This window comes from Engraulis encrasicolus, chromosome 19 (assembly GCF_034702125.1).
Source record: "Engraulis encrasicolus isolate BLACKSEA-1 chromosome 19, IST_EnEncr_1.0, whole genome shotgun sequence".
Classification (NCBI taxonomy): Eukaryota; Metazoa; Chordata; class Actinopteri; order Clupeiformes; family Engraulidae; genus Engraulis; species Engraulis encrasicolus.
The window spans coordinates 16,575,809-16,602,707 of record NC_085875.1 but is presented as its reverse complement, the minus strand read 5'-3'; the positions used below and the strand labels follow the sequence as shown (position 1 = coordinate 16,602,707).

The 26,899-nt window shown below is 43.2% G+C and overlaps 1 protein-coding gene across 1 annotated transcript in view; it reads right to left on the bottom strand.

Annotated features, from left to right (window-relative positions):
- vps39 (VPS39 subunit of HOPS complex) overlaps positions 1–26,899 on the bottom strand; it is an 85,658-nt gene that overhangs the window by 16,938 nt on the left and 41,821 nt on the right. The window contains exons 16-21 of the mRNA XM_063183703.1: positions 25,071–25,144; positions 18,094–18,310; positions 16,606–16,734; positions 14,284–14,386; positions 12,051–12,096; positions 9,705–9,854 (exon numbers count right to left, since the gene is read on the bottom strand). Of these exons, the coding sequence (XP_063039773.1) occupies positions 9,705–9,854; positions 12,051–12,096; positions 14,284–14,386; positions 16,606–16,734; positions 18,094–18,310; positions 25,071–25,144 (719 nt within the window). The remainder of the gene's footprint in view (positions 1–9,704; positions 9,855–12,050; positions 12,097–14,283; positions 14,387–16,605; positions 16,735–18,093; positions 18,311–25,070; positions 25,145–26,899) is intronic.

Below are 26,899 nucleotides of genomic sequence, written 5' to 3'. Positions count from 1 at the left end.
CGTCAGGGAGCGGTGCACCTTTAGCTTTGATAAAACTCGGAAAGAAATATTAGCCAGTGTTCCCTAGTCCCGCATCTTTCTTTCTTTTTGTGACTTAGTTCTACATTGAATTAACAGAACGGAACTACAGACTATGGCCTACATAGCCCATGAAACTCAGTTTTTTCCCCCCCTTTTGTCCCTCAGGACTGCACTTCAAACACAGAGGTATGAGGAATTTCTCAGCATCGGATGCCTAAGCCAACATCCCCGTCACATCCCTTTTCTGGAACATCAAAAGGTTTCCCACGGAAAAGTGAAAATTGCTGGAAAACACATCTAGGATTTCATTTCATTTCACAAACATGTATTCATTCAGTGAAAAACATACTTAACCTACCCACATCTTTTTGCACAACAATTAAACAATCATTACTCCTTGTATGCTCTCGAAACACAACAAACAAATACAAACAAAAATGTGTATGCACGCTAAAAGCTACAGTAACCCAGAGTAACCAGCAAAAGGGGATGCAAAACAGATGAACAGAAACAAGAATGATCAGTTGCATCATGGGCAGGATCACAGCCAAACAGAGGTCATGCATTGCAGTCAGAGCTTCACCCCGACATCATTTAAAAAGTGGAAACAACCCAGCAATCACGGGTGACAAACTTGACGACGTTCGGCATGCATCTTGTGATGTAAGCAAGTCAGATGTAAGCAAGTCAGTGTTGTTGCTGCAAAGGATGACTACCATGCAATGACGCAACACTGATCAAGCGGTGTCTCGTTTCATTTCTTAGGGGGAATGCGTTTGCACTCCTTCTATTCCCCTCTCACACTCTGGGGAGCGGGGGAAGACAGCGGGGGGGAGGGGTTGAATGGGCGGGGTTGAATGGGGGGTAGGTGAGGGCAGGGCCGCTGACAGCTTTCACAGGGCCCAGGGCAAAGTCATCTAATGGGGCCCCCACCGAATGCATACAATGGAATGATGAACACCCATCTCTGGGGCCTGCCCCCTCTCTCTCTCTGGGCCCGAGGCAAATGACCCCTTTGTCCCCCCCTTTGTCAGCATCCCTGGGGGTAGGTGAAGGAAGAGTAAGAATAAGAAATGGGATACATACCGTAGCTACACAGCAACAGCCATAATAAATCATTCATTTGTTTTTGAGGATGTTTGTAGGTTAATTCCCATGTGGCACGCGAGAAGAGATGCCAAAGGTTCATGGAAAATGCTTTCGCTTGTATCATCCTCATCATCAGCATTTAAGTTCATTGTAATGTTTGCAAAATACACTGTAATATTTAGTTATAATTTATATAATTATTTGTTTCTTCAGAGGAAATAAGGGCCACTACAGGGTTTCCCCCAGGATTTTCTTGAAGGGGCGGTGGCAGGACCCCGCCAACCAAGGAGACCCCCTGGGGGCCCGGCCCCCAGGTTGGGAACCAATGATGTATCACACCAATGTGTTATAATAGTCTTACAGTTGATCTGGCTGCTGCCTAGGACCCAAACTCTCTCCTTATGTAACCATAGATGCAAAGACTGTGCCTTCTGTAAAAACTTTTTTATAACAGCAATATAAAGAAACAGCAGGTGTCTTTATATTGCAGTAGGCCTACAACACTTTTAAGGAGGCCTACAAATGATATTTAATGAAACAAAAAGTCACACAATAAAATGAATGAAAAATATGAATGGATAGGCTATTTGGAAATTTAACATAGGCTAGCCTAATCAAAAGCACACCATAGCCAGTTATTTCAGGCCTACATTTAAATGTTGACTGTGAAAATGTATTATAGCTCTCATATTTCAGTGTTTTCAATGGTAGATGTTCAGCCCAAAAGCCCAATTCAATAGCTACTGAAGCCTACAGTCCCTGTTGCCGCGGCGCTTCAAGGGTTAATTTAAAACGCATGTGGATAACAGCGAGAGGGACGCCGAAAGTCAAAAACTTTACTAGACCGCTGGAAGGACGTGCAAGGATACCGTTATTTATTTTTTTTGTAATTTAAATTTTTATTGATTTTTTTTTTCCTTAAAGCACAAGTGTTCTCCACTTAAGGAGAAAAAAACACAAAAAACAAAAAACAAAGAAAAGTAACCACATGGAACCAGGGGAGTTACACGAAAACAATGAGTATTTCCATTCTGAGGAGGAAAATAAAAACAAGATCTTTAAATAAAATCTGGTCTCTTACGTGCCACAAAGTAAAGCCATATCATCCAGTCATGATTAAACTTATCTTGTTGGTTTTTCATTACAAAGGTAATCCTTTCCATTTTAAACACTTCGTACACCACATCTATCCATTCATTTATACTAGGTGGGTCCTTTTGGAGCCACCTCCTTGTTATGGCCTTCTTTGCTGCCACCAGCAAAACCCTCAGCAGATATTTCACCACTTTACCACAGTCCAGGTCTTCAAGATCGCACAAGTACATGGTTTTAAAGTCCAGGTTGATTTCCATGCGTAATGCCTCCTGCAGGTCACTATGTACCCCTTTCCAAAAGGGAGTCATGGAGGGGCAGTCCCAAAATATGTGGTAATGATCAGCGTGATCACAACCACAGCATCTCCAACAGTTTGTTTGTGTGGAAAAGCTGGCTTTCTGTGCCGGTGTGCAAAAGAATCTGATAATATTTTTCCAACTATAGAATCTCCATTGGGGGGAGCTTGTTGTCTTCCATTGATAAGAGCATATCCTCTCCCATTCCTCCTGGGTTAAATCTAACTTAGTCTCCTTTTCCCATCTCGACTTGGTTGACACAGTGTTGTTTTTTGTCATAGATGTAATAGAAGCATAGAGTCTGGAAATTATCTTTTTGCACTTGACACCCTTTATTGCTTCCAAGAATATACCTATAATTGTCTTTTCTATTTTTCCTTCTCTTTTGGGGAATTTTTTGCAGATATAGTCCCTGATCTGTAAATACCTGAAAAAGTCCTGATTCGCCAGCCCATATGTGTCTTTCAAATGTTGGAAGCTATACACTTGACCTTGGTCATTGACTAATGAGCTGTATGTTGAAAGGCCTTTATCAGTCCAAACAAGGAAATGCTTATCCTGCACACTAGGTGCAAAGCTTAAATCATATGCAAACCATTTAAGAATACCTATATTCTGTCTAATACTATGTTTCTTTGTTACATTATTCCAAATATCTAGTGAACAGGTTATCCAGGGGTTCCCCAGATCAGTAATTTGATTGACAAGAGAACAATCCCCTATTAGCATACCCAGAGGGTATTTCTTACTCAAGGAACATTCAATATCTTTCCATCTTGACTCATAACTAGGATTACACCATCCTACCAGAAATCGGAGTTGGGCAGCCTTATAATAGTCACAGAGACTGGGGAGGGCAAGTCCACCCCTATCTTTGGCTAGCTGAAGCGTTTTAAATCTCACTCTGGGTTTTTTCCCTGCCCAAACAAATCTTGCTAGAAGTTTGTCCCATTCTATGAAGTAGTGGTTGGGTTTATCTATGGGTATAGATTGGAATACATACAGAAATCGTGGCAATATATTCATTTTGATTATATCTATGCGTGAATAGATATTTAGATAAGGAATCTTGCTCCATCTATTTATGTCATCTATAATGATTGCCCTAAGGGGACCATAGTTAGACTCTTGTAGTTTGGTTAGGTCAGAGGGTATGGTAATACCAAGATATTTAATACACTCTTTGTCCCAGTCAAGCTGGTAGCTTGAACGTAGGGAGTGTGGAGGCTCATAGTAGAATTTTAGCACCTGGGTTTTCTGTGTATTTATCCTGTATTCTGAGAAGGACCCATATTCTTCTAAGACTGACATTAAACTTGGAAGGGAGTTTGTGGGATCAGTAAGGTAAATGAGGACATCGTCCGCGAAAAGGGCCAATTTCTGTTCTTTTGAGCCCAGTTGTACGCCTGTGATTGAGTCATTTTGTCTTATCCATTGTGCTAAGGGTTCTATAAAAAGGGCAAATAACAGGGGGCTCAATGGGCATCCTTGCCTAGTGGATCTTTCCAGGTGAAATGAATCACTAAGCACCCCATTGATTTTTAATCTGGCTCTGGGTTTGGTATAAAGGGCTTCTAGGATCTTAATTATCTGAGTATTAAAACCAAATTTCTTCATAACTGTGAACAGGAATTTCCAACGGACAGAGTCGAAAGCTTTATGAGCATCGATGCTAATGAGCATGGCAGCTATTTTGTTTTGTTTTATGTGTCTGATAATTTGGAGTGAACGTCTAATATTGTCTTGGGTCTGACGTGACGTCACAAAGCCTGTTTGGTCTAGATGTATTACGCTTGGTAAAATGTTCTCTAATCTTTTGGAAATAATAGAAGCAAATAGTTTGTAATCAATATTGAGTACGCTAATTGGTCTATAATTGGAACAATTGAGCTTGTCCTTTCCAGCCTTAGGTAAAACAGAAATGATGGCTTCCCTCCATGACAGGGGGATTTCACCCTTCTCCATAACCCAATTGAAGGTCTTCAATAAGATAGGTGTCAAGGACCCTTTGAGATTTTTATACCATTCTGATGTAAACCCATCAGCACCTGGAGATTTATTAGCCTTTAATCTTCCAATAGCTGATGTGATTTCCTCTGTTGAAATAGGTAGCTTCAGATTTGAATTTTGATCCTCCGACACAGATGGTAGCTCAAGTAGTTGGAGTATAGAGATTAATCTGTCATCATTGTCGACCTGTGGTTGAGAATATAAGTCTGCATAGTAATCCTTGAAGCATCTTCTAATTTCTATTGGTTCTACTAAAATGTTTTTTGTTTTGGGGTCCCTTATTTTAAAAATGGAAGATTCTGCGTCTTGTTTTTTAAGTTTATAAGCCAGTAGTTTAGCATATTTGCCGCCGCCTTCATAATATTTTTGTTTAGTGAACATTAATTTCTTTTGTATCTCTAATTCCATTATACTGTTTATTTCATTTCTTATCCTTTTTATCTCCTCCTCCATGATAGGGTTCTGGGTGAGTTTGTGATCTATCTCTAGTTTTTAAGTTTTATTTGGAGGTCACTAAGGCGTTTATTCCTTTCCTTCTTTAGAGCTGAAGTGACAGCAATCACCTTACCTCTCATAACTGCTTTACAGGCATCCCATAGAATTGGAGGAGAAACTGTATCATTATCATTATCCTTTAAGTAATTTAGAATGTCTTTGTTAAATTGCTCAACCGTGGTCTTATTTAATATAGAGGAATTAAGTTTCCATATTCGCTGGCTATCTCGTAGGGCCCCTGTCACTGACATATAAACAGGACAATGGTCTGAGAGGTCCATAGTTCCAATATGACAGCTATTTACCTTAGTAGAGTCTTTCCCAAACATGAAGAAATAGTCGATTCTAGAATAAGAAGAATGGGGAGACGAATAATGGGTATAGTCTCGGACTGAGGGGTTGTGAAATCTCCATATGTCTATCAGCCCCACCTCTGAGGTGATGTCAAGAAACTTTTTAATTAGCCTCTTAGATTGAGAGTTCCGCCTGTTAGAGGAGTCGAGCATTGGAAATAAAGTTATATTAAAATCCCCTCCACAGATCAAGGTTCCCTGAGTTTGTGTGACTGCCTTATCTATTATCTGTTGGTAGAAATGTGATTTTGTACCTGGTGGAATGTAAACATTGTATAAAGTATAGAGAAAACCATTTATTTTTCCCTTAATCAGAATAAACCTCCCTTCTTTATCTTTAATCGCTGATAAGTGTTCATACACCACAGAGCCTGAGATCAAAATAGCGACCCCCCTGTTATGTTTTGAACCATTAGATGCTGAATAGACATGCCTAAAACCATATCTTTTGAGATTCAGGTGTTCTGTGTCTGACATATGAGTTTCCTGTAAAAAGGCTATGTCAATGCCTTCTTTTTTGAGTTTTGCCAGAACTTTGGTGCGTTTAACAGGACTGAGAAGGCCATTGACATTAAAGGAAATTATCTTAACCATATTTTAAATTACTGGTATCTTCTAAATTGTCTACTTAGAGCACCATGACCAGATTCTAGCACTTCAACATTACCTCCTATAATAATAATCACTTCCCCTATTAACATGACAAAAATAAAAAGAAAATGAAAACAAAAAAGACATAAACTTGCTACTGAACAGCAACCAAAAAAGACTTCCATTAGTGAGGGAAAAAGTAGACTCCCTCTATCTCCTGCTGGAAGGAGAGGAGAGGTTAACCCAACTGAAGATGGGGCTCCCTTTAGTGGTAAAAACCCACCAATGTCCAACAGTGTCCAAGGTTTCCTCATTACTCTACCTGGTTGTGATCCATACTGAAATATTATGATCAATGGGGAAAAGGAGAAAAAAGAACTTGGGGAGTAAAAGGGGTCGGGCAACTATAAGCCGATTTTCAGAGCTGGCCCTTTAAGATGCTCATTTATCCTCCTAGTCTGATACTCTTCTGTATCGCTGCAGTTTCTCCCTCGCATTCGCCGCGGTGTCGTTGCCTGCACGTTGCCATCCTGAGCAGTCGATCAGCTTCGTCAGTCGTGTGCCTGGATCTTCCTCGGTTGGCACCGGCACCGCGATGCCTCTCTTGTTTAGTGCCTTCGCTGCCTCTCTCGCGCTGTTGTAGACCTCTGCTCCGGTGCCCCAGTGAACACGCATCTTGGTGTGTGGCGTTTGGAAGCGAATCCCTTTCACCTTGAGAGCTTTCTTGATCTCCTTGTAGGCTTTGCGCTTCTAGACCCTCGAGTGCATAATCATTGTCAAAATAAATTTGAATGTCCTCAATAAAAACCTTACTTTGCCAAGCCAGCGACAGCACACTTTCTTTCACTCTGAATTGCTGAAAGCACGCGACAATGGAGCGTGGAGGCTTTCCTGCCTCAGGCTTCTGTTTAGCTGCTCTGTGTGCGCGCTGGATTTGGAGAGGCTCATTCTCTGGCCAAGCTAAATTTTCCGTGAGAAACTGCTCCAAAAAATCGATCATTGAGCCGCCCTCTGTGTCTTCGGGCAAACCATATATCCGAATGTTGCACCTCCGCGACCTACGTTCCAGATCAGTAGCTTTGTCACGCAGGCGGATCCTATCAGCTAGAAGTAGACGTATAGCTTCGTTAGCCGTGGTGTGAAATTCCTCGACCTGAGACACTCTTTCTTGTAGCTCTGAAATGTCCTTGCGAAACGTTTGCAGAGTTGAATTGAGCGCTCTGATTTCCGACTTTAGCTCGAATTTCAGCTCCGAGAGCATACCTTGCATCATTTCTCTTATTTCGGCCATAATGTCTTGACTGGTCTCACCATGCGTTGCTTGCTCGCTATCACTTTGGTGCGGTGGTGTTCCTGCCGTGGCTCCCTTCGCTTTCGTCGTCTTTCCCATCTTTCACCTCCTTGCAAAGTTCCCCGCTTTAATTTCCAACTTTCAATTCTAGAAAATCATTGATTCTAACCGCGGGAGAACTTTTAAAACCAGGTTGAGTCGAGAGCTGACTTTACTCGCAGCCACCTGCCATGGCCGGAAACCGGAAGTGCAAGGATACCGTTATTTTATGTTAAATGAACAACAGATTTTGAGAGACACAGCGTTTTGCTTTGTGCACGGACACAAGGGGGAATAATAGGATTTTTGGATGACACGTGTCTGCACTGCAGAAGCTATAACAGAATTAAGCAGGACAGTCGGAACGAGTGAACACGTTTTACTGAACGGTTATTTTCAAAGATGATGAAGCATATGGACATCATTTTGTCATATCAAGACCCACATATGTAGCCTATTATCATTTAACGTAGCCTAAACGCTGTGGCAGCACGCTGATTTTTCTTTCTTTAAACTTTGAACGCAATGTGTCGTTTGTTGCGGTTCTCCCCTTTTAATAACTCAAGACTATCACTGCTTAGCCACGCAGAGAGCTTAGGCTTATAACAACTTCGACATTTGGAACAATCCGAAGTGGGCACGCATGGTTAACAGTTCTCTCGGTCAGAATTGGATGATGTTTCTTAGCGCACGTAACATGATGGCAGATCAAGGAACTTTACGCAGTAGCTCAATGGCTAAAAAGCGGCATATTTCCTGTCTTTGGTAGAAAATTCCTCCTGCTTTACATCAGGTCTTAAGTAAATGGAGGAAATCAAATAGTTCTTTGCTTTTAATTGTGAACTAGTTTTACAGTGATGGCTTTTAGCAAACACAAATTATAGGCTACTTTTGGACATAACTCATGCCGTCTCGTGCCACCCAAGGTGCCATTTCCGACCCTTTTGTTTACCGCGTTTGTTGCGGTTCTCCCTTTTTATTTTATAATAAATCACGAGTATCACTGCTTAGACACGCAGAGAGCTTAGGCTTATAACAACTTCCACATTTGGAACTACTCGAAGTGGGCATGCATGGTTAGTCTAACAGTTCTCTCGGTCAGATTTGGATGATGTTTCTTAGCGCACGTAACATGATGGCAGATCAAAAAACTTTACGCAGTAGGCCTAGCTCAATAAAAAGCAGCATATTTCCTTTCTATTTGCTTTTAATTGTGAACTAGTTTTACAGTGATGGCTTTTAGCAAACACAAATTATAGGCTACTTTTGGACATAACTCATGCCGTCGCGTGCCACCCAAGGTGCCATTTCCGACCCTGTATAGCGCTGAGAGATATCGCTGAAATCTAACGCAGAGCTCACAGAGATGACTAAAAACCGTCAAAAATCCACGGAAAAGTGTCAAGTTTGGCAGAAGGGCGATACCCCACTGACATTGATCTGTCTTTATTGTACAAATAAATACAGACAGGACGCCGTTACTGTGTAAGCGGTTCAAAATCATAGCGTAATGGGCCGTAGCCCAACGCAAGTTTGCGCTTGCTAGAACCCTGACAGGACTCCGAAATTTTCTGAGGGGTGGCGGGGCATAGCGAAGGCGTGGCGGCCCGCCACGGTGAAATGAATGTGGCGGAAACCCTGCACTATATAAGGCACACTCTCTCTCTTCACTTCTCCATTCCCTGTTACCCCCGATGTATTTATGAAAGTGATTCTGAGTGTCATGAAAGCGTTATATAAGACCTATCTATTATCAATACTCCAGTGCTCTGTCTCTCCCCTATATAAAAGGTCCGTAGTATGCTTTCTAACTGGGACCACTGTGAGCGCTACAACGTAATTGTGCAACAGACAGAACGTGATTTGAACACGACACCCTCAAATGTTGCGCCTACTCTACTCTCTGAAGGCAGAAAGTGCACTCAAGCTCAGTATACAGAGTGGAGTTTGGAACACACAGTCTGTCTCCCTGATTATTAGTGGCGGGCAGGGCTCTAAATTAAAACCAGCCAATGAAAAAGTAAAAATGCTGGCGAAAAATCAGTTTGGATGGTAGAAAAGACCAACTTACTAGACACTTTAACCCATTAGTGAGTGTGTGTTTGGCTAGTAGGATGAACATGGACTAGGCCAGGGGTTCCCAACCTTTTCCAACTTGGGGCCCACTCGAAATTGTCAAAAATGTTCAGGGCCCACCTCTGACCCAATTAAGAATAAAACTCAAATAAATCAACAGCAACACACACCAAAATATGATTATTATTTTTGGAAAATGATTTCAAGGCCCACTTGGAATACCTTCAGGGCCCACCAGTGGGCCCCGGCCCATAGGTTGGGAACCCCTGTACTAGCCATTTTGGCTGGTGATGAGAAGAGTAAATGTACAGCCCTGGTGGCGTAACATTGCGTGACGTGACGACTCACCTTGGTGTTGTTGAGCTTGCTGTGGTGCAGCTTGAGCACCTGTAGCGCCGCCTGCAGGTTGGCCTGGGGCTCCGACAGCTCCATCTTGATGGGCCCCAGGCAGTGCACGTCCGGGGGGGACAGGTACATGCGCAGCAGCGACAGGTACACCTGCAACAAACACAGGTACATACACACAAACACACACATCAGATATGGTGTGCGTTACAATATGCGACCTTGCCTCCTCCACTTGTGCTCGTCTCCTCTCCCCACCCCCTGGCCACTCCTCCGTGGAGAAACCGATTAAGTTTCCCAGCTGTCAGCCTAGCCACAACAACTTTTGAGGGACTGTTCTTCATTCACCATCCCAATTGCAAATGAGAAGAAGGCTTTACAATTGATATTGAAATGTAATGCTGTAGTCAGTGATGTCATCATGACATATTACTTCCTGGTACGAGGAGACAAGCACAAGTGGAGGAGCCTTCAAGAAGCAAGTAAAGACTCTCCTCTTTCTTGACTATCTACTGGGCTAATATTTTGAGCTGCCCTAGCCCCAGGCCAGACTCTTAACATGATATGTAGGCTATGTACTGTATGTGTGTGTGTGTGTGTGTGTGTGTGTGTGTGTGTGTGTGTGTGTGTGTGTGTGTGTGTGTGTGTGTGTGTGTGTACTGTAGTTTAGTTTGGCTAGTATGATTATGTCCCCGTTTGTTAGTCGCTTTGGTTATAAAGCGTCTGACAAATGCAATGTAATGTAATCTATTCAGGCAGTGCACCTGCGGGAAGGGGGTAGGGGAGGCAGGTGCACCAAGACATATGGCTCATACAAACACACACATTAGACACATACATTTGAAGAGCTCTTTCCTAAAACCACTATGAATTTCTAGAAAAATGATTAACAACATTTTTTTAAATCTTATTTTATTTTTACAAATCCTAAGATGGCATCGGGGCAACTGGAGCTGGGTCAATGTCTTCTGATATTTACACACAAAACACAAGAATCAAAAACACTGATTTTAACTGAGATACACAATAAAAATATTTTTGAAAATGGATATATTATAAAATATAAAAAAACTCTTCTTTTGCACACATAGAGTATGTATTTTAATGTGCCTGCACTCCACTAACAACAGACAGCAGACTACACAGTGAGTAAATAAAGGCAACCAAATATGTATGTATTTGCTTCTTATGGAGGAGACAGGTGGGTCATTTCACGTGAAATCAGACACTTTGGTAACCGACCGACACATATTTCAATGCTTTTCAATGCTTTTCAATGACTGGAGCCAGAAAAGAGCTTTCAAACAACACCTCAGACATCTTTTTGTGACTTACACTGACTGATATAATCAAGGCTGAATGTATAGTGTCCTACCCTCATATGTAAACCTTTCCTAGTCTGTTTCTCCCTTAATATTGGTGTCAGATTCACACAAATGCAGTTCTGGGGTGCTACCTTGCTACGAAAACAGGCACAGCAAGTATGATTGCGGTCGGGTCCCAAAGTGTCTGATTTCACATGAAATGACCCAGGTCCTGTAGACAGCGGGGACAGGTGCACCCATGTGTACCTACTACCTACTACACACATGCTCATTCATGTGTGCGCCTTGCTGGACTCCAGCCCGTACCCTTACGTGTGTCTGTCTGGACACTACAAGTTTCACACAGTCAAGTATCACACGCGTACAAGTTAAGCTAAGACAGGTGCAAGGTCAAGACGTTAGGTCAAGTAGAGGTAATGCTGTAATGCTGAGAGCGCACACCATCGAGCTCTCTTTAAGCCATTTAGACCGGATTAAAGGGAGCTCGCTGGCGTGCAGTCCAAGAGTGCGTTATAATATGCGACCTTGCCTCTTCCACTTGTGCTTGTCTCCTCGTACCAGGAAGTAATATGTCATGATGACATCACTGACCACAGCATTATATTTCAATATCTTGCAAAAGCCCAATTGTAAACTCTTTTTCTCATTTGCAATTGGGATGGTGAATGAAAAACAGTTCCCTCAAGTGTTGTTGTGGCTAGTCTGACAGCTGGGAAACTTTATGGTTTTCTCCATGGAGGAGGGGCCAGGAAGCGGGGCGAGGAGACAAGCACAAGTGGAGGAGGCAAGGTCGCATATTGTAACGCACTCCAACACTACATCTACTCTGGCCTGGACTCCTCAGCACAGACGATGGAGAGTGGACTACATCTTGTAGTGAAGAAGGGTATGCACATCCGTGATAGAAACTTCAGCAGGTGCTACACCAAACGAATTAAAAAGGTATGGTGTGTGTGTGTGTGTGTGTTTGTGTGTGTGTGCGTGTGCGTGCAACCCGTGTCTCCTGCGGCATGCTAATACTTACATCCTTGCTGCCTTCTGCCAGACGATCATAATGCTTATGGCAGTACCTGAGGGGAACAGGGGAGAGAGAGAGAGAGAGAGAGAGAGAGAGAGAGAGAGAGAGAGAGAGAGAAAGAAAGAAAGAAAGAAAGAAAGAAAGAAAGAAAGAAAGAAAGAAAGAAAGAAAGAAAGAAAGAAAGAAAGAAAGAAAGAAAGAAAGAAAGAAAGAAAGAAAGAAAGAAAGAAAGAAAGAAAGAAAGAGAGAGAGAGAGAGAGAGAGAGAGAGAGAGAGAGAGAGAGAGAGAGAGAGAGAGAGAAGCAGGGACTCAGACACAAATGTTTTGCTCATTTTACTGTATATAGTTATTTATGTTTGGACGTCAGAGGCGTGCTCAGTCCCTTTAGAAAGATGAAAAAAGTATTCTTGTGGGTGCTCTTTGGTTCAAGGTTCAATGTCAAAAAGGTTGCTTGAAAAGAGAAAAAAAAAACTTTTCTTCACCAAGGCACTCCAAAAAGTATAATTAAAAATGTCTTTATTATTATTATGACATGTCCATTCGGGACTTTTATTTATGTGTTGTTGCTAATGTTAGCGTTGCCTGGTCGTGTGAGTGTGCACATCCAAATGAGCTGTTGCAGGTGCTAGACAACAATAGCAGACAGCAGAAAACGGCTTATCAGCACACTGTGCTTGAGCTGCAAAAAATATAAACTTTATAAAGCCTGTTGTTGCTCATGTTAAAACATTCTTTACTATTTTTATTTTTATTTTCCCCTCCCTGACTATTCCTGTGTTATTTGTGTCTTGAAATGTCCATGTGGGCATTTGTTTATTTGTGTATTTATGTAAGCTACTGGATACCTGAATTTCCCCCTGGGGATTAATAAAGTTACTCTACTCTACTCTACTACTCTCAGGGCTCTAAATTAACACCAGTCAACTGGCCAAATGGTGGTGAAATTTCAGTTTGGCTGGTAAGAAAGACCAACGTACTAGCCATTTTGACCCATTAGTGAGCGTGTGTATGGCTTCTAAGATTTACATCTACTCCTCATTTTGGCTGGTGGTGAAAAAGGTTAATTTAGGGCCCTGACTACTCTACTATTCAACAAAATGTTTCGTACCGTTTGGCTTTTGCAGCAAACAGTAAGAAAGCCAAGAGAGAAGGTTGCATTTTAATCATTTAATGTCACAAGGTTATTTTCCACACACCGCGCTCTTCCGTCTTGTTGGTGCGTCTCTGAAGTAATCTAGTAGTAGGAAATGGATCACACTCAATTTTTCTTCTTTTCTTGTTGTTTTCTTTTTATTTTAACATTGCAGGGACTGATATGACAGACGTTTCAGCTGCACAGAGCCTGGTGTGACACTGAAGAAGGCTCTGTGCAGCTGAAACGTCTGTCATGTCAGTCCCTGCAATGTTAAAATAAAAAGAAAACAACAAGAAAAGAAGAAAAACTGTGTGCGATCCATTTCCTAACTAATAATTTAACGTCAGACAGATATCTGTGGCCAATATGCATGCGATACTCAGTCCTCGACCGTGTGTGTGTCATTGAGTGTGTGTGTGTGTGTGTGTGTGTGTGTGTGTGTGTGGTTGAGGATGTACTGTATGTGTATGTCGTTAAGGATGTGTGTGTGTGTGTGATACTGACTCCTGACCATATGTTGAAGATGTGTGGTTCATTGAGGATTGTGTGTACAGTACTCATTCGGCCATGTGTGTTGTTGAAAATCTATGATGGGCCTTGGCTCTGTGTGTGTGTGTGTGTGTGTGTGTGTGTGTGTGTGTGTGTGTGTGTGTGTGTGTGTGTGTGTGTGTGTGTGTGTGTGTGTGTGTGTGTGTGTGTGTGTGTGTGTGTGTGGCTGAGAATGTGTGTGTGTGTGTGTGTGTGTGTGTGTGTGTGTGTGTGTGTGTGTGTGTGTGTGTGTGTGTGTGTGTGTGTGTGTGTGTGTGTGTGTGTGGTTGAGGATGTACTGATTCGGCCATGTGTGTTGTTGAAAATCTATGATGGCCCTTGGCTGTGTGTGTGTGTGTGTGTGTGTGTGTGTGTGTGTGTGTGTGTGCGCTGCTTACTCCTCGGCCATGTGTGTGTCGTTGAGGAAGAAACAAAGTCTAGTGTGTGTGTGTGTGTGTGTGCGTGCGTGCGTGCGTGCGTGCGCGCTGCTTACTCCTCGGCCATGTGTGTGTCGTTGAGGATGTGCACGTGTGTGTGTGTGTGTGTGTGTGTGTGTGTGTGTGTGCGCTGCTTACTCCTCGGCCATGTGTGTGTCGTTGAGGATGTGCACGTAGATGAAGAGCGCCTGCTCATGTTTCCCCATACGGCCCAGCAGCAGAGCACGCTCCTCCAGCAGACCTGAACACACACACACACACACGCACACACACACACACACGCACACGCGCGCGCGCACACACACGCGCGCACACGCGCGCACACACACACACACACACACACACACACACACACACATAAAGCAAACACGCGTGCACGCAAGCACACAAGAGAACACACACACACACGCACACACGCACACACACACACACACACACAAGAGAACACACACACACACACAAGAGAACACACACACGCACACACACGCACACACACGCACACACACACACGCACACGCACACACACGCGCACACACGCGCACACACACACACACACACACACACACACACACACACACACACACACACACACACACACACACACACACACACACACACACACACACACACACACACACACACACACACACACACATGCATGCATGCACACATTTAAAATACACACGCATGCACACATAGAAAACACAAAGACAATTGCAAATGTAAAACACCGATTCAGAAACACACGTGTATTTTTCACACATGCTCAATACAATGTAATTCCTGTCAAATTACATGTCCAAGTCCAATCCAGTGTTTAGCCTGGAGCATAGACCACTGGGTTATACACATGTGGATTACTATGGTTATGTACAACAAAAAGTGATTCAGAACAAGACAATGTGATAAGAAGTAAGGAATAATAGCTGACGAGGTGTCCCGATATCATTGAAAATAATGGACGAGGCGGAAGCATTCCAACAGCCCGACGGCGTAGTCAAAGGGAGAAGGTTTGAATTGGGTGATAATACTTAACATGCCCTCTTCATGAACATCTTGACATGATGTTTAGTTTAGTCCTTCTAATGAGGACAATACCTACAGCCTTCAAAGCTTGATCCACATAGACGTTTGATATCAAGGCCCAAACATTTGAATAGCTAATAGGGATGCAAACGATTAATCGACTTTCATCGATCAATGCATTAATCGATTAAAAAAACATTAATCGCAATTAATCGACAATTCAACTGACAAGAGACCCAGGTGAAATGGGCATGTGAAGAGTGTGTGTGAAGAGGGGTGTGAATAGTGGGAATATTTAAATCACCTTTGGATAAAATAATTGAAATAGAATTAATTTAAATGTGATATTTTATCTCAATATTTGATTAAAATTTTTAGATTTAGTAGTTTTTTTTTCCAAGAAACATTGAGATTGCGGGGGGGAAACGCAGCTTATCAATTAATCGTAAGTCGATCGGTAAGACTATCAACTAATGATTAATGAATTGATCGATAATTTGCATCCCTAATAGCTAACCAAGTCCATATGACACCTCCCTGTAGCTAAATGGAAGGCTTGAAGCAGCCGCATTGTGACTCAGCACAATGAGCTTACTGTGAGCATCACAAACAATAGGTAACTGTACACATGTATCACATGAAGCTGATTAAAAAAGGCAGTGAGAACCGCTAAAGGGAATCCAGGGTGGTGTGTGTGTGTTTGTGTGTGTGTTTGTATGTGTGTGTGTGTGTGTGTGTGTGTGTGTGTGTGTGTGTGTGTGTGTGTGTGTGTGTGTGTGTGTGTGTGTTTGGATGTACTGACAGGGGTCCCAAGGTGTTTTGTTGAGATTTGCTGCTTCGTAGAAGTATGATACCAGTAAGCTGTTAGCACAGCCCACCCTAACCCCTATGGGCTCTACTGCAACACGTTGTACTGGGCAGTGTTGCCAGATTGGGCTGTTTCCCGCCCAATTGGGCTGCTTTGGATGGCCGTCTGTGGGTAAAAATGGCATTTTGCAGGAAAACCTGCCCAATTTTTCCCATAGGATTGAAATTGGGCGGGATTTAGTGCTTCTTGCGGGTTTTGAGCATATTTTGGGCTGGAAATCATCAGCCTCATCTGGCAACCGTGGTACTGGGTTGGTAGCTAAGCCGACAGGCCCGAGCACCTCTAAAGGCCCACTCATACCTCTACATATGAGACTGTTACAGATATGTGAGGAAGGTTTCATGCATTCTAACGGTAGGGACGTGCATAACATGAAACTTTCTTTCATAATTTCGCTCCTGTTCGCTTGCTTTCGCTTGCCTTCGCCTCTCTCATAGGAATAAATGGCAAAGTTCGAGTGTCTGTGTCCCTACCGAAACTGTTGATTTGGAATGTAATTTGACACGAAACACAGCAGCTAAATGTATGTACGTATGAAACGTATGTCTGAATGGGTGTGAACTCACCATCGAAGGGGAAGTCGCTGATGAGGCGTCCCGGCTCGTAGTGGCTGGAGACTTCCAGGAAGCTCAGCAACTTGTTCCGGAACTCTCCCAGCTGGCCCACCTCACGCCCTGCAGCCACCGCAGGCACTCCTATTACAGAACACGGAGAGCAGAGAGAGAGAGAGAGAGCAGAGAGAGAGAGAGAGAGAGAGAGAGAGAGAGAGAGAGAGAGAGAGAGCGAGAGAGAGAGGGAGGGGGGCAGCGGGAGAGAGGGTGAGAGAGAGAGAGAGTGAATGAGAGAAAGAGAGAGTCAGTGAGAGAAAGAGAGAGCGACAGAAAGAGAGAGAGAGAGAGAGAGAGAGAGAGAGAGAGAGAGAGGCAGAGACAGACAGAGAGAGAAAGACACAACCATACAGGGAAAGGGAAAGAGAATGGAGGGGTATTAGTTCAGATACCGCAGATCAACTAATAGACTAAAGGTGGCACAATTGAGGAACCAAGACGGTCAATGCACATTTTAATAGTGCTTTTAGGTTTGTATGTTACATTACATTACATTACACTTAGCTGACGCTTTCATTTCAAAGCGACTTACAACTATTATTTTGCAGGGTATTGGTTACAGTCCCTGGAGCAATGTGGGGTTAGGTGCCTTGCTCAAAGGCACTTCAGCCATGGATGGAAATGTTGGGAGAGGTCAGGGGGAGATTCGAACCAGCAACCCCTAGATCAGTGGTTCCCAACCTATGGGCCGGGGCCCACTGGTGGGCCCTGAAGGTATTCCAAGTGGGCCTTGAAATCATTTTCTAAAAATAAAAATCATATTTTGGTGTGTGCTACTGTTGATTTATTTAAGTTTTATTCTTAATTGGGTCAGAGGTGGGCCCCGAACATTTTTGACAATTTCGAGTGGGCCCCAAGTTGAAAAAGGTTGGGAACCACTGCCCTAGATTGAAAGACCAACTCTCTAACCACTAGGCCACGACGGCTGTGTGTGACTCCTCATACCCTCGGGCAGAGTGCTGAGGTACTCCTTCATGAGGGCCTGCACCCGCTCCAGGTAGAGCTGGATGAGCACGTTGTGGAACTCGTGCCCGGTCTCGTCCCACACGTGGACGATGTGCTCCAGGTAGGGATAAATATTACCTATGGACCCCTGGTAATTCGCAATTACCCCCGGATCTCCGTCATTTTTCGGGGCGCATTCGGACGGGATAAATAAACATCCGTTATTTACTCAATTGACAGACATAACAAGGGGGTGCAGAAGGCGCGCCCATGTGAAATTACTGCATTCTGCCCATTCTGAGTTTCGTCGAAATACAGTAGGTAATTCGCGGCGGAATTATTACCTCACAAATCGCGGACATGGCACATTCGCACAGGACAAAGAACTCAGACATTCTCCGTAATTATTCCGAATTACCGGGGGGTCCATAGGTAATAAAAGTCCCGTCCGAATCGGGCTTAATAGTGCTTTTAGGTTTGTATTGTGTGTGTGACTCGTACCCTCGGGCAGAGTGCTGAGGTACTCCTTCATGAGGGCCTGCACCCGCTCCAGGTAGAGCTGGATGAGCACGTTGTGGAACTCGGGCCCGGTCTCGTCCCACACGTGGATGATGTGCTCCAGATAGGGCGCGGCCAGCTCCTTGAAGCCCTCCTTCAGGAACACCAGCACCTTGTCACGCGGCAATGCCTCCACCTCCGGCAGGTCCTCCGTGAAGATCTGAACACAAGCACAGACAGAGACACAGACAGACAGAGAGACAGAGAGACAGAGAGACAGAGACAGACAGACAGAGAGACATACACTTATTATGAATACTGATATTACTACTCATTATCACCATCATTGCAACATTGTCACAATTACTACCGTTGCCTCCAGCACAGCACAGGTATGTCCTCCGTGAAGATTCATATCAAACATACTTCGCATACTTCATCATCATTAATTCATTGGTTTTTGGCACCCATTTTTAACAGTGCAACTCATTGTTAAGATACAAGTGATACAAGATTTCAGTATCTTACATCACAGCATGAGATTCAGATTCAAGATTAGTTTATTACGTCTTATTATAGGTTTGAAGCCTATAAAGAGTAAAAATTGTTGTGTTTTTCTTGTGTCCTCAAAAAGATTTAAAAAATAAAAATAAAAAAGAGGGGGGGGGGGGGGGGAAAAAGTGCAAAGAAAGTGCCTTGTTGTCTTCAGCATGAATTCAGTAATCTTATTGCTTGGTGGAAGAAACTACTTTGGAGTCTGGTAGTATGAGATTTCAGGCTTCTGTACCGTTTCCCAGATGGTAACATAGTAAACAGTTCATGGTTGGGGTGACTAGGATCAGCCAAGATTTTCTTTGCCTTCCTGATGCTCCTTCCCTCAAATAGTTCCAGTATGGAGGGTAAGTCACAGCCTGTAACGCCGCATTATGTAATAACGGTGCAATATGTAATAATGTAACAAATTATTACATAATGTGGTGACAATCGCCGCATTGTGTAATAATTTACGCATTTCGTAATACATTTCTTGAACGCATTTCGTAATAACTTTTTTCTCATCTTGTAATAAATTATTACAAAATGCGAAATTTATTACGGAATGCGGCCGCAACTTTTTTTTTTTGATGGAAATGTAATAACATGGTGCATTATGTAATAATCTATATGGATATGTTTTTTCTGCACTTGGATTCAGTAGGCGCAGCACACATACATAGTCTCAGTGACATGGTATAGTCACTGCCCTCTCTCTCTCTCATTCTTCTCAGTTCTCAAACTGCTCGAGAGTCGCGAATGATGCGGTTAAAACCGTTAAGAAATAATTTCACAACTTGTTGCGTGCAACGAGTCCAACGAATGTCTCGCACTTTCTGCTACATTACACCAATTTACAGCGACATTAAATAGGCCAGGTCTAAACACTTCACGAGGAGGTGAAAACTTGTCTTGCACTTGCGTGGGTCTGTGGCGAGAGAGAGAGAGAGAGAGAGAGAGAGAGAGAGAGAGAGAGAGAGAGAGAGAGAGAGTGTGTGTGTGTGTGTGTGTGTGTGTGTGTGTGTGTGTGTGTGTGTGTGTGTGTGTGTGTGTGTACGCACGGAGACAAACCTGGCCCATATTGATCTTAAGCCCCATCTTGGCTCTTTGGAAATATTCTTAACATTACAAAGGCTATTTTAATATTTTCCCCCAAACAACATGAATCAAATCCCAGGAAAAGACCAACCATTATAAGTGACTCGTGGGGAGCTGTCCATGCTGGTGGTGCTTAATTTTTCCCGATATTCCGAGTCTTTCATGTCTGCCTACATGCGCGCCAGGGTCTGACCATGGTGCTTTTTGCCCGTGGAGTGAGGAGACTGTCTTCTTGCAAAGCAAGAAGTCATAGCACCCGAGAAAAATGCCACTCTTTGTCATATTTTCAATTTCAGTCCACTGTTCAGTAGGCCTATTAGGCTGCAATCAAATTCAATAGCCTATGCTCATCCACATGCACGCGAAAAACAATAACCCAAGCGGCGGGACTAATTCGATTATATTCCTTCCAAAAATGTCCGAACGTCACAAAAATCAGTTATTTGCATTGTCCGTAATTATACCAAACAAAAAGGTATCAATAAAAGAAATCAAGTCTTCAGTTTCGATAATCCACGTTACAAATCCTCAACAACAGCAAGCCATTCCTTCTCTGCTATGAAGCAGGCAACGGAACAAGTGCAGACAGTAGGCTATATGACCACGTTGATGCTGCACGGCTTGAAAGGATTCTGTCTAAATTAAATATCTTGAATAGCCTATATAGACCTAGGCCTAACTAGATTTGTTGCAATACAGATTCATTTTCTATAGCCAGAAGTGTTCCGTTGGACTGACGAAACCGAACACGATCAAGTTTGCAACTTCTTTCCCTCATGCGCTGTCCGTCAGCACCACCTGTCATCAGACGTCCGATTAGCTTTCATTACGTGCTGAGGGAAAAACTCTCGCCATTAGGCCCATGTGCTGTTGCACTGTTGTGAGGGATATCACCAAATAATTTAGATAAAAGTCAGAACATTATTTTGGCAATCTGTTCAGTCTGTTCATTTAAGTTTTTGGGTGCTCTTGGATATCGGGGATCAGTTCATGTAGAGAGAAGAGTTCATCCAGGCACTCCAAAATAAGGTGTCCAAACGGGAAGTTACATTAAAAAGCCTTTAATGGTACTGGGCTGGGGTTACATTAAAAAGCCGACATGTTTCGACCTCACCAGGTCTTCATCAGGGCTACGTTCACCATTGAAAAGAAAGGCCTCCCTTAAATAGTGACATCACCACATGTGACCCATTACGCACTAAACACATTTGCGCACACCAGAGAAAACAAAGATTAAAAAATAGCCTGGGGTAATAAGTGATGCCACAGAAAAAAATGACCAGAAGTACAAATAAGCATCACAAAAAACAAGTAAAATCAATATCCTCATTTAGACCAGGATAGCGCATGGCATCCAGTTGGTGTATCCAAAAAGTCTGCCTCTGATTAAGTCTTTTTAGCCTGTCCCCACCCCTCGGAAGAGGTTTGATATGCTCGACGCCCTGTATGCGCAGCAGAGAATCATTTTTACCATGGTATATTCATTGAAATGTTTCGCCATGGGATAGTCAAAATTGCCCACTCTGATAGCATACAGGTATTTATGTTCTGCTAGCCTATCTCGCATGCGCCTTTTTGTGCGTCCGATATAAAACAACCCTTCAGCGCAAGGACAAGTTAGGCGGTATATGACAAATGTAGAATTGCAATTAATGAAATCTCTCTGTCCGTATTCTCTCGTGGTTTTAGTATCCACAAAAGATTTGGCTTGTGTAACATTTGGGCAGTGAGGGCAGTTCATACATCTATAGGTGCCAATAGGTTTACGCAGCCAGGTTTCTCTCTTTTTCACCTGTAGGTGAGAGCGCATTAATTTATCTCCTAGGCTGGGTGCACTCTTTAAAGACACCATGGGTGGTTCTGGGAACACCTCACGTAGTTGCGCATCACTTTCAATAATGGACCAATTGTTCTTAATAATTTGCCTGATCCGCGTCGCTTGTGTACTATATGTCGTAACAAAAAAAGGACGAGACTGCTGGTGGCGATGATGTTTCTTTTTGGTCAATAACGTGTTGCGTTGAAGGGAGCGCGCTTCACTGTATGCGTTTTGGATGGCTTTAGGGTGATAGGCTCTATCACTGAATCTTTTCTCCATCAGCTCGGCCTGCTCGTGAAAATCATTTTCGAAATCACAGATACGCCTAATCTCTGGAATTGGCCGTGTGGAATATTTCTAATGAGATGCGGGGGATGGAATGAATCCGCTCTCAGAATGGTGTTCCGAGAGGTCGCCTTTCTGAATAAGGTGGTGTGCAGCTGTCCCTCCGCGTCTTTATATATCGTCAAATCCAGAAAGTGAATATTAGTTAATGAATATTCCAAGGAAGCCACCCAAAACGCATACAGTGAAGCGCGCTCCCTACAACGCAACACGTTATTGACCAAAAACAAACATCATCGCCAGCAGCAGTCCCGTCCTTTTTTTGTTACGACAGTTCATAGATGTATGAACTGCCCCCACTGTCCAAATGTTACACAAGCCAAATCTTTTGTGGATACTAAAACCACGAATGAATATGGACAGAGAGATTTCATTAATTGCAATTCTACATTTGTCATATACCGCCTAACTTGTCCTCGCGCTGAAGGGTTCTTTTATATCGGGCGCACAAAAAGGCGCATGCGAGATAGGCTAGCAGAACATAAATATGGTATCAGAGTGGGCAATTTTGACTATCCCATGGCGAAACATATGAATACCATGGTAAAAATGATTATCTGCTGCGCATACAGGGCGTCGAGCATATCAAACCTCTTCCGAGGGGTGGGGACAGGCTAAAAAGACTTAGGCCTAATCAGAGGCAGACTTTTTGGATACACCAACTGGATGCCATGCGCTATACTGGTCTAAATGAGGATATTGATTTTACTTGTTTTTTGTGATTTTTATTTGTACTTCTGGTCATTTTTTCTGTGGCATCACTTATTACCCCAGGCTATTTTTAATCTTTGTTTTCTATGGTGTGCGCAAATGTGTGTAGTGCGTAATGGGTCACATGTGGTGATGTCACTATTTAAGGGAGGCCTTTCTTTTCAATGATGAAGACCTGGTGAGGTCGAAACATGTCGGCTTTTTAATGTAACCCCAGCCCAGTACCATTAAAGGCTTTTTAATGTAACTTATCGTTTGGGCACCTTATTTTGGAGTGCCTGGATGAACTCTTCTCTCTACATGAACTGATCCCCGATATCCAAGAGCACCCAAAAGCTTAAATGAACAGACTGAAGACTGCTTGAGCTTCCAGCCACCTGTGTGCCTTTCATTGCCAAAATAATGTTCTGACTTTTATCTAAATTATTTGGTGATATCCCTCACAACAGTGCAACAGCACATAGGCCTAATGGCGGGAGTTTTTCCCTCAGCACGTAATGAAAGCTAATCGGACGTCTAATGACAGGTGGTGCTGACGGACAGCGCACGAGGGAAAGAAGTTGCAAACTTGATCGTGTTCGGTTTCGTCAGTCCAGCGGAACACTTCTGGCTCTAGAAAATGAATCTGTATTGCAACAAATCTAGTTAGGCCTAGGTCTATATAGGCTATCCAAGATATTTAATTTAGATATTTAATTTAGTTTTCACCACCTCGTGAAGTGTTTAGACCTGGCCTATTTAATGTCGCTGTAAATTGGTGTAATGTAGCAGAAAGTGCGAGACATTCGTTGGACTCGTTGCACGCAACAAGTTGTGAAATTATTTCTTAACGGTTTTAACCGCATCATTCGCGACTCTCGAGCAGTTTGAGAACTGAGAAGAATGAGAGAGAGAGAGGGCAGTGACTATACCATGTCACTGAGACTATGTGTGTGTGCTGCGCCTACTGAATCCAAGTGCAGAAAAAACATATCCATAGATTATTACATAATGCACCATCTTATTACATTTCCATCAAAAAAAAAAGTTGCGGCCGCATTCCGTAATAAATTTCGCATTTTGTAATAATTTATTACAAGATGAGAAAAAAGTTATTACGAAATGCGTTCAAGAAATGTATTACGAAATGCGTAAATTATTACACAATGCGGCGATTGTCACCACATTATGTAATAATTTGTTACATTATTACATATTGCACCGTTATTACATAATGCGGCGTTACACAGCCGCATATATTGAATATATTCGCATATATTGGGAGTGGGTGCACACGAACACTAAACATGTGTGGATAAAAATGATCATTGAAATTACTCACAGCAAGCACAACGAGAGGTTATTACTCGGCTACTGGGTTGCAAATCATCATTTCACAACAGAAATGCCTTCAGGTAAAAATGAAAGATTAAAAGCGCCATTCCGCCAATTCAGGAAATTAGTTCATTTCCCACGCCCCCTCGTTAAATAATTAACTCGAGGGGAGATAGGAATGGTCATCCCCTTGTTCTTCCAACTGTAGCATTGAATCCGTTGATGGCACTCTGCTTCCTTGATCCGGCTATTATCCCGCCCCGGGACATAATGATTGAACCGGATGGGACTAGCTAGCAGCTACATGCTAGCTTAGAACTAGGAGTAATATCACCAGACACCGCGAACGGCTAGAAGAGAAAGAGAAAGTAAACCTCAATTATTAAGCCTGAGGGGAGAAAATTAGTAGAGACGCACCGGATCCTGATTTTTAGGATCCTGCCGGATACCGGATCCACTGCTTAAGATCCTGCCGGATCCGGAACCGGATACCGGATCCTACAAAAGGGTTGAAACATATGGTCTACTGGCACACGTGGGCCTATTGCCACACTGCCTGCAATGGCCGCTTCCAAAGGGCTTTCACTCCATGCAGTGTTTGGGGTTGTGAAAGACTGACTGAAAAGCCTAGGCTAGAGATGCACCAGACCCTGATTTTTAGGTAACATGCCGGATACCGAATCCACTGCTTAAGATCCTGCCGGACCCGGATCCTGTGAAAAACCCTATTATCCTGCCGGATCCGGAACCTGAACCGGATCCGGTGCATCTCTAAAAATTAGTGGAATGTTATTTTAATCGTATGTTGCTTCGTTTACTCTCTGTTCCAAATTCCCACAAAATTTCTGTATATCCATCTCTCTCAAGGCACATTCAGACCAACAGAGAACTGTGCCAGTAGCCGTTACCACACCTAATGCCGACTGACGCTTTCACAATAAAACACAATGAAAATATTTGGCTATGTTCTGCAAACCATGGTGACAACGTAAACGCCATTAGGTTCATATTTGAGTAACATGGAGTCAGATGATGAACACAACCTGAAATGAACTCTGGGTGTTCGTGGCAGTTAAGCACTTCAATTTTGGAAGATAACTGATGCTGGATCGGGCACTGTTCTAGCCTGAAAACAATCAGACATGCATCATCCACATACCTTGAGGCCGTCCTCTGGGCAGGTTTTCAGCACCCAGGGGGAAAACTCAAAGATGATGCCCATGTTCTCCACGCCTAAAGAAACACAGAAGAAATGGTCAAAGCAGCAGTCGTGCACAGTGTAGTGTTTCACAATCAAAAAACAGGGAATGACCTGAATTTGATCACAAACATCAGTGAGAATGAATGAATCAATCTCTCTCCTAGCCATACCAGGAGCACTCAGTTCAGTTCAGTGATGCCTTTGTGTGTGTTTGGGTCATTCCATGTATCATTGGCAGCTGTGCAGCTTTGTTTTTATCGCCAGGCAGTTTTATTCCTATTTTTTTCTACCCATGTATGTCCAGCCAATAAATTACGGCCAAAAAATCATTATACAGTACTGTGCTCCCTGAGTAGGGCTGTAACGATACACTCAACCCACGATTCGGTTCGTATCACGATTTTTGACCTACAGTTCGATACACCTCACGATTTCTGAAATGTATCTCCATTGAAGTTTGGAAACACTATCACATCAAATCATAAGGCTGTTTTCTGGACAAATGGGTAATAAAACTTTGACAGGGTGTATCACGATACTGCCTCCTTGTATCACGATACAGTATCGTGACTCTGTGTATCACGATTTCTCGGTTCGATACAATATCGTTACAGCCCTATCCCTGAGGGTGAGGAGACTTGAGCTGGTACCAGCAGGCACCCAGTAGACGGCTAATATTTTAGTGCTACATCATCATCATCACAAACGTCTATTAAATCAATTTGTTTACCCATAACTTCTGAATGACCTTTGAGGATGAAAAATAAACCTGGACCTCCTCACGGTAATTGTGGAGTTGTTCTAATTTTCATCAGAATTAAACAGACTTGTTATTATTCGTTTCATGGCACCCCTCCATATGTGCCGCTTGTTACAACGTGAGTCAGAGGAAGTTATAAAACCCACTTTATTCAAATGTATCCAAATTAGGGATGCACCGATACCACTTTTTTGAAAATCGATACAAGTACGAGTACATTGATGTGTGTACTTGCCGATACCGATATCGAGTACCGATACCGATACCAATACCAATACCTTTTACCACCAAAATACAGTGAAAATAAATGCATGGCCTTTTTTTCCACCTGTGATATTTTTATTGTCCATTTCCATGTAGATTTAAATGTTAGTAAATGTATGAGGTGGCACTTTTTTCCATGCTGCTTTCAAGTCAATATTTTGCATTGCTTTGTGTAATAACAGTATCGTTCCTGGTATCGGCAAGTGCTTGACGAGTACGCGCACGAGTATAATGAGCAGTATCGGGTGCATCCCTAATCCAAATCCTGTCAAACAGACCACACCTCACATCTTTACAAAGATCCAGCACCGAAAACCTTAACCGTGTAAAAAAAAAAAAAAAGCCAAGGACGGGACAATATGTAGGCATACGTTTACTTGTTTACTATAGCGGTGTAAGCTAATGCCAAGGAAACCCAGCCCAACAACAACACCCCAGTCTGGACGGCACTGAGGAGCCAATTCAGGCCAAATGCACACACACACACTGGGCAAATAAATATGCTGACCAACCTGGCAAACTGGCACAGAGGAGAGAGGGAGAGGGAGAGGGAGAGGAGGGAGGAGAGGGAGAGCGGACGAGAGAGAGAGAGGGCGAGAGAGAAACGGAGAGGGGGAGGGAGAGGGAGGAGGAAGGAGAGAGAGAGGGAGAGGGAGAAGGCAAACTGGCACAGAGGGAGAGAAGAGAGGGAGAAGGAGGAGGGAGGAGATGGAGAGAGAGAGAGCGAGAGCGAGTGAGAGAGAGAGCGAGAGAGAGAGAGAGC